Source organism: Rhineura floridana, chromosome 8, assembly GCF_030035675.1.
Source record: "Rhineura floridana isolate rRhiFlo1 chromosome 8, rRhiFlo1.hap2, whole genome shotgun sequence".
Taxonomy (NCBI): Eukaryota; Metazoa; Chordata; class Lepidosauria; order Squamata; family Rhineuridae; genus Rhineura; species Rhineura floridana.
This window is the reverse complement of record NC_084487.1, coordinates 40,993,682-41,006,200: the sequence shown is the minus strand read 5'-3', so window position 1 is coordinate 41,006,200 and position 12,519 is coordinate 40,993,682. Positions and strand designations below refer to the sequence as shown.

General features: G+C 42.2%; 1 protein-coding gene across 1 annotated transcript; it reads left to right on the top strand.

Annotated features, from left to right (window-relative positions):
* The first annotated feature begins 422 nt into the window (after positions 1 to 422).
* On the top strand, positions 423 to 11,485 carry MB (myoglobin). The gene is given in 4 exon segments (XM_061638995.1): positions 423 to 587; positions 590 to 638; positions 4,704 to 4,926; positions 9,879 to 11,485. Coding segments are annotated over 4 exon segments (462 nt in total). The 5' UTR covers positions 423 to 544; the 3' UTR covers positions 10,026 to 11,485.
* Positions 11,486 to 12,519: the final 1,034 nt, after the last annotated feature.

Below are 12,519 nucleotides of genomic sequence, written 5' to 3'. Positions count from 1 at the left end.
TAATATGCAACACAAAATTGTCGTATCTTCTGTGTTCTCAGGATGGAAACTGAGTAACAAGTTCCTGGCACTGAACCTGGCCAATGCCCTTTCTGTTGGGCATGGGATCTATGCCAGTCCAGTACCAGTCACAGCAATTATTTTATCTGGGCCTGCCACAATAGCACCTAACTTAAAATAGCTTGAGAGAGAGAGAGAGAGAGAGAGAGAGAGAGAGAGAGAGAGAGAGAGAGAGAGAGAGAGAGAGAGAGAGAGAGAGAGAGAGAGAGAGAGAGAGAGAGAGAGAGAGAGAGAGAGAGAGAGAGAGAGAGAGAGAGAGAGAGAGAGAGAGAGAGAGAGAGAGAGAGAGAGAGAGAGAGAGAGAGAGAGAGATTGACCAGAATGACCTAGACCTAAATTGTCAAGTGACAGGTGTCAGTCTGTAAATCAGCTTATTAAATCCACAGGTCTCTCTGCTCACAGCTCATTTGAGGGAGAACACACAGGCTGCTAGCATCTATTCAGTGAACGGTTTCCTTTTCATTGTTTCTTCAGCAGTGACATTATGGGGCTCAGTGATCAGGAATGGCAAAAGGTCGTAGACATCTGGGGAAAGTGGAACCAAACCTCCCTGCTCATGGGCAGGAAGTTATCATCAGGTAAGCTGAAGCTGGTGACGGAAATCTGAGAAGTAGCTTTTCTGAGAAGTTGACATAGTGGCATTTTTAAGAATCTGCATAGGCGCATTGTGAAGATTGAAATATTATGTGGTCTGCAGAGAGGCAGATCACTCTGCAGGTAAACCTGAGAACTTTAATTCTAATCAGCCTCCATTTTTATCAGGTTCATTAACAGATTATTGGTGTAAGATATGTGTTGTTATTGTTGTTGTTATTTATTAGATTTATTAGTGCTGCTTTTGTAACTGGCATTACTGAATGAATCATTAACATAGAATAAAAGAGAAGATTAGAATTACAGTATTCCAGCCCCTACATGTAGTTATAAGGCAGTCCACACTGAGACAATTTACATTATTATTTCCTGAAGGTCAAACACAGGCACTTAGGCTAGGCCACATAAAAGAATATGGGATGCCTGCAGACTGTCACTATTTTGCAGGAGAGATTCAAATGTGTATTGCAGATTTACATTTGTGCAGTTAAAGCAATTAACAGGCTCTGTTGCCCTTTGTTGTTGTTGTTGTTGTTATGTGCCTTCAAGTCGATTACGACTTATGGCGACCCAATGAATCAGCGACCTCCAAGAGCATCTGTCATGAACCACCCTGTTCAGATCTTGTAAGTTCAGGTCTCTGTTGCCCTAGCACAACAAATTTACCTTTTAAAAAAAACACAGACCTTTGTGGTTAGGGAAGACCAGGGAAATGCAATGAAAAGTGTGGGAGGAATGAATGATTAATGGGAAGATGTGAAAACGCCCCACAAGCAAATCAGGATGAACACTAGTCATATAATTTAATCAGAACAAATGTTCAATAAAGGTCGGAAGTAGTCTAACCGCCACATAAGCACTGTGCAAGCAAATCAGGATGAATGCCAAATAAACAGGTTGTCTGGAGGGAGTCATGGATCCAGCAAGGACCTGTAAGCAATTTCCTGAGGTTTCATTATTGTTAGCAAAGATATTCTGGAAGATCTGGATGCCTGCAATGTAATGGAGTTTAGAGCGAGTGACCAGATTTGAGGTAAAGAAAAAATCTTGGTTCCACTGACAGTGGAGGCAATATTCCTCTTGACATAAAAAATGTAAGCCCTGCTGGATTATGCAAAAAGTCCTACTAGCTTACCTTCTGGTTCCCCATGATGGCCAGCCAGATGCTTTTAGGAAGGTCACCACTGGCCATGAAGGCAATGTTTGACCTCCACCAACTGGTATTGAGTGGCATGCTGCCTCATAACATGGATATTCCATTAGGCAATCACTGCTGATAGCCACTGATAGTCTTATCCTCCATGAATATGTCTAATCCCTTTTTAAAGCTGTCTAAGCTCTTGTGACAAATTGTGTAAGCTAATTTACATGTCATGTGTAGAAATACTTTGTTTCCTTTCTTGTGAGTCTTCTGCCAATTTTATCCCAGTGTCATCCAAGTGAATTTTACCCAAGTGTCATTCACATATATACTCTGGGAGGTATTTTCTTTAAATGAGGAGGAGCGTGCAGGAGAGGAGGAAAAACCTGCCTATACCTTGCTGTGCAGTGATCTGTTGTTTCAAGAAATTTGCTCCCAGGTCCAGATCATTTTGTGTACTGGGATGGGCAACAGGGGCAGAGAGGGGTGGGCTGAGCCAGTTTCACTCCCTTCCCTGCATGCTCCTTTTCTTGCAAAGAAGATTCTTCTTTACACCTCCCTCCACTTTATATATGAATGGGGCATATCTCATTTGTTTTCACTTAACTATCTATCTCAATCCCAAGATTGCTTTCCTAGTACATTACTGACACATACACAAGTCAATGTGAGATGTTAGAATTCCTCCCCCACCTACCTCTCTAATGTATCTCACTGTATAATTGCACTGAATCTCATCTCCTGTTTTGTTTCCCATTCACCTGAAAATCTGGCCACCTTGTTGGTCATCCATGACTCCTGATCATACTATTATTATTATAACTTGCTCTTCACCCTAAGGTCCCAGGGTAGGTCCCAACAATACAACATTAAAAAAAATAGGATGGGTCCTAAAAACATACATGAATTATATAAACAGCATTGGTTCTAATGGCTATTTCTTTATTGTGTCTCCCAATAGCCCACGTTCTATGGCTGATGTACAGCTGAACAATTAAACAGTTAAAACATAAAAGCCATTAAACACAATAAATATATACATAATAAAAATCCAATAGCATGGAAGCCAGAGCCACAGCAGAGCAAACATAAATACCAATTATAATTATGTAATGTGGTCTGAGAAAATTAAAATAACCTGAAAGGGTAAACATGTCCCAACCATCATAAAAAAAGACTAAAATTTTAGCATGAATAATATTTTAAAAGATACGACAGGGTAGACAATATTGAGCTAGATGGACCCAGGCCCTTATGTGGTATAAAGCAGATTTTGTTGTTCCTATGTTCCTAATCAAACCAATATAAATATAATATTTATGTAACCAATATAAATACAAATCCTAAAATATTGTTTTAAACCACAACAATTGCTGCCCATTTGCTACCGGGCCAAGTTCAAGGTTCTAGTTTTGGTGTACAAAGCCCTATACAGCTTGGGACCAGGATACCTGAAAGACTGTCTTACCCCTTCTATACCCAGTCGATCACTGCGCTCTGCAGGTGAGGGCTTCCTGCAGATACCATCTTATCAGGAGGTTTGTTCTGTACAATATAGGAAATGGACCTTTGGTATGGCGGCACCTCCCCTGTGGGATTTCCTCCCTTTGAATATTAGGCAGGCGCCACCTCTGCTATCTTTTCGGCACCTTTTGAAGACTTTCCTCTTCCAACAAGCCTTTTAAGTTGAGACCTATCCCAGTCTGTGCCTGTGTTAGAATTGCTTGTTAATATGTTTTTTAATAATGTTTTTTTTTAATAACGTTTAATGTTAATATGTTTTTAATAATATTTTTAACCCTCTTTAAAAGATGTTGTTAAAGCTTTTTTTTTTTAAAAAATGTTTGTAACGTTGTTTTGTTTTAATGTATTTTAAGGTCTGTTTTTATGATGTTTTAAAGTGTTTTAGCGCTTCTGTTTGCCGCCCTATAATTGTTATAAAAACAATTATAATCAACAGAGAAATGCCAAAAACAGACAAGGATTAAGGTAACTTAAACATGACCTCCAAAAACTTGGGAAAACAAGAGCATCTTCACCACGCGGCGAAATCTCAACTGTGTCAGAGCTTTTAGATGAGGTGTGGGGAATCGTTGGCTCTCCAGATGTTACCAAACTACAGCTCCCACCATCCCTGGTTAGTGGCCAAGCTTGCCAGGGCTTTTGGGGGTTGTAGTTCAGCAACATCTGGTGGGCCAAAGGTTCCGCACACCTGCTCTAGAGAGAGGGAGTTCCATAACTGGAGTGCAACCAGGGAAAAGGCCCTGCTCTTGGTCTCTGTGCAATGAGGTACAAATATTGGTGGATCTGTATGTTTGTGTGTGTGCTCAGGGTTGTTCTCAGGGTTTGGGCTGGTTGGTATGGGGAGAGGCCCTGCAACAAATACATAGGTTCCAAGTTGTTAAGGGCTTTTATATGTTTATGTTAGCACCTTGAATTGGGCCTTGTTACATATAGGCAGATGCTGAATGACATCAGCCGGAAGTGCTAATCAACATACTTATGCATCTGCATTCAGCATTAGCTGCAGTTTTCCAGACTGTCTTCAAAGGCAGCTTTATGTCAAGTGCATTATAGTCATCTAAATGGAAGAGAATATTGCTTTTTTAAATAGGTTTTGAACCAGAAATTGGGTGTTTCCCTTCCAACAGGGCTTTGGATTATGGTCCCATTTAACTTCAGTAGATTCTTAGCAGTGTTTGAATGAATTTCTGAAGGTGGAAACTCCTGTTCTTTGTTGTTCCTATGAATGGGTTACTGTTACACTGTTATAACTTCCCATTACTCTAATATCAGGGGGCATAAATGCTACAGGGAGCTATGGGTGTTTTACGGGTGGTATCTTTGATAGATGTCCAGTTTAATCACTGCCACTCATTTACTCCACACTGGGCTGTTCTATTGGCAGGATGTTTCAGAAGCACCCAGAGACCCAGGAACGCTTTGGCAAGTTCAAACACCTGAAGTCGCTGGATGAGATGAAGAGTTCAGAAGAACTCAAGAAGCATGGAACAACTGTCCTCACTGCCCTAGGCAAAATCCTGAAGCAGAAAGGGCACCATGAAGCTGAACTGGCACCACTGGCTCAGACCCATGCCACCACGCATAAAATTCCAGTCAAGTACCTTGAGGCGAGTGTGTATGTGTTTATGTCTGCATAGCAGTGTGTGTCTCTGTGTGGGGTAATGGAACAGTGCACTTGAGGGACCAGGATGCATGTAGAAGACATGAGGTCTGCATTCTTTTCTGCTCTCAGTGTATTTGCTGAATCTTTGAAATGTATATGAAAGGCCCGGGTATAATAAAAGGGTGACGTAGAACAGACTGCAGATGTGCTACCTCATCTATTGGAAGGGCTGTCACACAGGTGATGGAGCAGATTTGTTTTCTGTTGCTCCTGGAAGCAATACCTGAATTGATGAGTTCAAACTGCAAATAATAAAGGGTTTAGTCTAAATATGATGAACATGGATGTAGTTGTCTGGGGTCTCAGGAAGGGGTGTTCTTACACCCCTTACCTTTTTGGGCCCACAGTGCCAGCAGAGTCCTTATGGCTCCAGCGTCCTACGAGCCAATCAGCATGAAAGTGGAGTATGTTAGCTACTGAGAAGACTATTCGAACTTGCTTCCTTGTCCTTTCCTGCTGATTGGAGCCAATCAGAGTGAAAGGAGGTGAGTCGGTCACAGAGCAGACACTTTTCAGTAAGTCACACTCTCCCCTTTCATGCTGATTGGCTCCTATGGACATCTGTTGTGGGGGGAAACATTAACAAGAATCTCATTCTCAAACCCAACAGCAAAAGAAAAAAAGAGGGAAGGGTGTGTGGCTGTGGCTGTCATGAAGGGACCCTGCATTCTGAATTTGTCACTACATTACTGATGAGGAAGAACTTCCTGATGATACAGTTAGAGGAACCGACTGACTGAGAAGGTGGTGGAGTCTCTGTCGTTAGGGAGAGGTTTTAAGTAGAGGCTGGATTGCCATCTAATTTCCTGAATTGGCAGGCGGTTGGAGTAGATTTCTTTAGAGGCCATCATTTAAAGAGGGACAACCTCTCCCCTCATCCTGTGTTTCTGAATTCATGTGACTATTCCTTAGGAGTGCCTATTTTCTAGCTAAATCACTAGCTCTACAAGAGCAGCTGACAGTGTGGTGGTGGGGAGATGTTTATCTGGCCTCCTGGCTACTGCTTACTGAGAGAAAAAGGTGAGGCAGCCGGCGGGGAGGGAAGTGCAGAGCAAACCCACTGGCATGAGGGTCAGATTGGCTCTGCTGGAGCGTTTGCTCTGTGCCAATTTCACCACTGCCTTGCCCCTCCCCCTCCCCCTCCCCATAAGCAGCAGCAACTCACGTGCTGGGAGGTCAGGTAAGTGCCTTTGCCCTGCCATGCTACCCGATATTTCTTTACACAGAATGACTATTACTATAAATAAATTAAATGGACCTATATACTAGGGGGGCAATCTAGGAGCCCCTCACTGCTGTTGCTTGCCAGCAACTGTATTCAGTGGTATACTGCTTCTGAGACTGGAGGATCTGTTTGGCTGTCATGGCTAATAGCTGTTGGTTGATCTGCATCCTCCCTGGATTTGTCTAAACCAGTGAACCTTCTGCTTGAGGGCCTAATTAGGCCCAGCAGCTTTCTCCATTTAGCCTGCTAGACCATTTTGGCCTAGCCACAGCCTCCTGCTATCAGGTGTGGGCAGGTAAAGCTGCTGCTAGGCTAAAGGGGGGTTTGCAAGCTTTGGCACCTGCAAAGCCCTGTGCAAAGCTCCATGCATTGCACTTTGCAAGCCCCAAGAATCAGCTGATTGTTGGGGCTTGCCTGGTGCTGCGCACAGCCCTGCCCACCTGTCAGAATTGGCCTGTAAGGGGTGAGGGTGATAGGGAATCCAGCCCATTGTCCAGATCCAGTTCCCCACCACTAGTCTAACCCCCTTTAAAGCCATCTAAGCCAGTAGCCATCCCTACACCTAGTGGCTGTGAATTTTCTAAGAACATTATGCGGTAGCTTGAACAAGCACTTTCGCATGTCTGCCCTGAATGTACTGCCAGCCAATTTCACTGAGTGACAGCAAGAGCTAGTGTTATAAGAGAAGAAAAAATATACTTTGGGTTGTAGCCAACTAAGTCCTACTCAAAGTAGACCACTGAACGTAACGAACCTATGCTAGTCATGTTCATTAACTTCAAGGGGTTTACTCCGAGTAGGGCTAGTGATGAATACCACATTTTCTTTATAGGGTGGCCTCTTATGCTTCACCAAAAAGAGAACCAAAGGGGACATATGTGCATAATACATGCAAATTTAGAAATAACTACTATACTTTCAATGGAAATACAATACATCTCACCACGTTGGGGAAGACTGTGACCAGATGCCCTGTGTGTGTCCAGATGCCCCTGCTCACTTGGTTATGGTTCTTTATCTTTAAAGAGGGTGGACTGTAGAGCCCTGTAAGGACACGTGTCCACCCTATTTCTCTATACCACATACAGTTTGATGCACTTCTACCATGTATTCTCTTAGGTTGCTTCCAGACAACCTGTTTGTTGGGCATTCATCCTGATCTGTTTGCACAAGGTTTGCAGGGAGTTTATATGTTGATTTAATATGGTCACCTCCAAACTCCAGTATACCCCAAAGTTCCTTACCATAATATTTCTGCTTAAGGGCTGGATAGAATTTTTCTAGATCTTCACCTCAGACACAATAGGGTCAATTCACACATTTGGACTGCCAGGCATGGGCAGCCTGAGGCATTTTGCTACTGAAGAACAATCGCTGCCTACCTGAGAGACCCCCTTTTCCCATATCATTCTGCTTGAACCTTTAGGTCTTCAGTTGAGACCACTTGTGGGTGCTGCATGCCCCGGAAGTCTACTTAATGAGCAACTGGGTTAGAGCTTCTAGGGTGGTACCACTCACATTTTGGAACACACTTCCCCTAGAAATGAGGATGCTATCATTGATTTGTTCTTTTTTATTCAACCAGCCTTTTCAGGGTATTGTTGGTAGATATTGTTTGTGTTATTGTTACAGACGGATTTAACAATTGCTTTCTTATTGTTTTAAGTGCACATTTACTCTTTTTTGTGTACACCACCATGATATTTTTGAATGGTGGGTGGTTTATAAGTTTTTAAAAATAATTCAATAATAAACAAGGTGCCCACCAAGCACATTCCACATACAGAAATCAGCTGGATCAGCAGATGAATCTTACTTCCATCACTGATGACGGGACAGTATCATTCCCCACACCTGAGTGCAGCAGGCTAGTTTACAGGGAACAGGGCAAACCGTGTGACATACATACCTCTGTCCTCCAACACCTCACTGCTGCTCTCCACTCCCCAGCATCTGCTGCTTGAGGTAGCCATGTCACTCTGCCTAATGATAGGGCTGGCCCTGCTGCCAGTCATTAAGTACAGATATATTTGACATTGTACCTTAGTCATTCTGGGACTTGCAGAAGTGAGGGGAAGGACACTGCTGCCAGCCAATGGAGTTGTACTTTTTTCTCCAAGGAAGAGCACACAGCTAGAGGAAGACCGGTCTGCTTTCAGCCACTGGCCCAAGAATGAGCAGCTGCTTCCTTCCCACTCTCCCTGCAAAGGAAAAAAGCACACCTTTGCTCTAACTGCTACTTGTTCTGGAACAGCAGTAGCAGGGCATTGGGCACTCTGGCCAATGACAAAAATGAGCAAAGCCTGCTGGGTCATTTTCTGCATTGTTTTAACGTGTTGCAAGGCACCTTGGAGATAATCTGATTGCAATGTGGGGTAGAAATAGTTAACATAAATAAATTGAATCCGTCCTGTTTTTGATGTTAATGCACTTCACTAAGGCTGCTAAAAAAGGGGGAGGAATGCAGATTTTTATGCTTTTACAGCTGGCCCTTTCTTGACCTCACTAGGGCTAACTCGGGTGAGCAGAAGATAAACTGGACTTTACTGTTAGACCTTTGGGTGATTTGCAGTAGATCAGCAAGAGTGTCTAATTCTCAATTGTTTAATGACAGCAGCAACAAAACACCTTCTTCCACCTTGTATTAGGCTGCTAAAACAAAGCTAATCAGGAATGGATTTTCACGTGAAAGAACTGTGAGATTGGTTCTGGTACTAAAGCAGATTCCTAGGCTCAGCATGTGCTCAGAGTAGGGATGGAGGAGAAATTAGACTCAGTTCACATTTGAAGGTGAACTTACCGAATTCACTTTTCAAAAGTATATGTGAAGTAAAACACAGCCATCCTTCAAAATTGCACTTTTGCAAATTTTGCAGTGCAGTCTTACAGTCAAGTAATGTGTACAATATATATTAAGGTAAAGTGTGCATATCAGTGCATATATATGTGAAAATAACATTCAAAAAAGCATTATAGAATCATAGAGTTGGAAGGGGCCTATAAGGCCATCAAGTCCAACCCCCTGCTCAGTTGCAGGAATCCAAATTAAGGCACACCCGACAGGTGGCTATCCAGCTGCCTCTTGAAGGCCTCCAGTGTTGGAGAGCCCACCACCTCCCTAGGTAATTGGTTCCATTGGTGTACCGCTGTAACAGTTAGGAAGTTTTTCCTGATGTTGAAATCTGGCTTCCTGCAACTTGAGTGCATTATTCTGTGTCCTGCACACTGGGATAATTAGGGGAAATTACTTTGCAAAACTATGTATATTAGCTACAATTGCATACAAACATATGCATAGCGGGAGAAACTCGATCTAAAATGTTGATGAATTTTAATGAGCACTTTTTTAAAAAAATTGCAAACTGATGTGGAAATATAGAGAACCCAACTTATAACTGGAAAAATGAGAAAAGGAGAGAAACTGAAACTAACGCATTTGCCCAGCCTTAGCTCAGAGGCATCCCGTTCCTTAATTTTAACTATATCGCTTTTTGCACTTTGGTTCCAGTTGGTAAATCTTGGAGTTCGATTACAAAAACAAAGATCTGACAAGCCTGAAGTCTGCCTCTCACAGTATTGAATATCACCTTCCCTGTCTTGAGATTTAACATGCACTTTCCTTGAATGTTTCTAGCTTTATATGTCTCTTCTCTCTCCTCCTTTCTATACAGTTCATTTCTGAAATAATTGTTGGTGTCATTGCCGAAAAACATCCTGCAGACTTTGGGGCTGATGCCCAAGCGGCGATGAGGAAGGCCTTGGAGGTGTTCCGGAATGACATGGCCAGCAAATACAAGCAGCTTGGATTCCAGGGCTAGGAGTGACCCCGGAAGGCAATGTCTCCTTTCAGCAGGGATGGGGAACATGTGCAGCCCTCCAGCTGTTGTTGGACTGCACTATCCATCTTTGGCAGTGGGAGTTGGAGTCCAACAATATCTGGAAAGCCGCTGGTTCCTCATTCCTGCCATCGAGAGAGAGAGAGAAAGAACAGTGTGTTTTAGGTGTGTGGTCAGTCTAGAAGAAGATTCTCATTTCATCACAGAAAATTAGCTTGGCACCAGGTTGAAAAAGGCACATTGTATAAGGCTCAAGCTACACTTGATGTCAGAAGGCCCATGTCTTTAAAGGCAGCTCCCCCATTCACATGTAAAGCTGAAGGCAGAGGTACAGTTTAATGGACCCGGGAGGCAGGCAAGAATGAAGTGCTGAAGCCTCTCCTGCCTGCCACTCTTATTCCAGTGGTCTGTCCCCCAAAGTCCTTTTCTCCTCCAACCAGGTTCTGATGTCAAACTCTAATGAGCCTGGCTGGGCAAAAAGTACAGGTGAATAGACAGGGAGGGGGTGAGAGGTTCAACATCCTCTGCCCATTGGCTCTTTAAATCAGGGGTTCCCAGACTGTGGTCCGCTGCATGTCCACATAAAATAGTGATTTTTAATTGTATTTTTATTGCTTCTTTTATTTCTTATATTGCATTTTATCATTTCACAATTTGAATTCAATGAATGGAAATTGTAATACAGTAAAATACAATATAAGAAATAAAAGCAATAAAATTGCAGTTAAGATTCGTAAGTATCTAGCACAGTGCATTACAATTGCTACAACAGGCAGAAAAAAACATTAAGCAGTTCATCAAGGTCATCAGCAGTTTTCAGGTGATCCATGGGGAAAAACAAGGTTTGAGAACCACAGCTTTAAATCATACCCGTGTTATATATGAATCGGTCAGAGGCAGGGTTGGGGGAGAAATTTGCCTCAGTTCTCATTTAAAGGTGAAACTACTAAATCCACATATTCTGAAACAATATGTGAACTGAAACATAGCCATCCTTCAAAATTTGAAGTTCTCTGAATTTTGCAGTGCAGTTTTCCAGTCAAGTAACGTGTATAAAAATGCATATACTAGGGTAAAATGTACATAAAAATGCATATGTTAGTGAAAATAACATACAAAAATGCATTAAATTTGTTTTGTAAAAATGTGTGTATTAGGCAACATTGCATAGAAGCACGTGTATCTTAGGAGAAATTTATGCTAAAATGTAAAATGATTTTTGTTGTTGTTTGCAAACTGATCTGGAAATCTGGAGAACTGTACTTAAGATTGGAAAAATGAGAAATTGAGATAAACCAAAATTGACACATTCACTCATCCTTAGTCAGAAGGTCTGTCACCATAACATGTAGCTTGGACTGTCAACTGAGGTTGCCTTTAATCTTCATCATAAATCATTGTAATTTTTTGCTTAGTAGAATAAAGATTATATATAACCGAGACAGAGATGGCTGCCTTTCTTCATGAAAAATTAGCTGAGATATTATCTTCAGTCTGATGTCATAATAGGAGCGATCATATTGTAGTTAGTAATGGCTATGAAAAAATGTTGGAAGATCATTCAGATGGTGGGTAGAAGGCAGAGTTGCCAGTTCCTGTTCTAGATACAGTACCTCTTGTTGCTTTCATAATTCCTGGGCAGCAAGACAAGCAGGATTTTCTCCCACAGGGATACATCAGTGGCCCACCCTCCCACTCACCTTCCTTGCCTACTGTACCAAACAGGATTCCAGTTCCTTCTGGCAACAGATGGGAGAGGTATGTGAGTGGCTAACGCAATGGGTAACATTACTAGGTTAAAATTTGACAAGCCCTGGGGAAGGGAATTCCTGGCTAGAACTGAACTGATTGCTAGAATGATCAGAGGCTAGTGTAAACTGTATAAGAAGTTGCAAAGTGGCTAGAAAAATGTGGGTGGGATGGCTCAGAATTTGGGTGTCCATCTGAAGGTACTTTCAGAGAGGACTCACATTTTCAAATGACAATTCTTTTTCATAAGTTTTGATATAGTAAACTGTGGATATACCCAGGTATTAATCATCAGATTTGTCCATTTTGGTAAACCAGGATTGGGGTGTGTGATGTTCCTCACAAGACTTACCTGAAAGGTCCTGATTCTGCTGGTGCTGCCCACATTCCTGCCATGCACATGGATCCTAATGATGCCATCATATCACATGATGTCATAGTGCTCAGTGAAGGTTGTTATATCAGTGGTGCTAGAACACCAGTTCTCTGCCATGTCTACACTATTGAACACCAAGATGGTAATCAGGTGATTCAGGGCAGATGAAAAGTGCTTATCTCTGACTGAGACAAATTAGAACTTAAAAATTAAGAACAATTGGGCACCGAGGAACAGTTCAAGCTGTCACCTGATTCAAGATATCTTAGCTGATTATTCATATGAATTTCAATCAACTGGTTAGTGGATGGGTAAGCAGTATACTTGGACATGGATAAAAGCAATAATTTT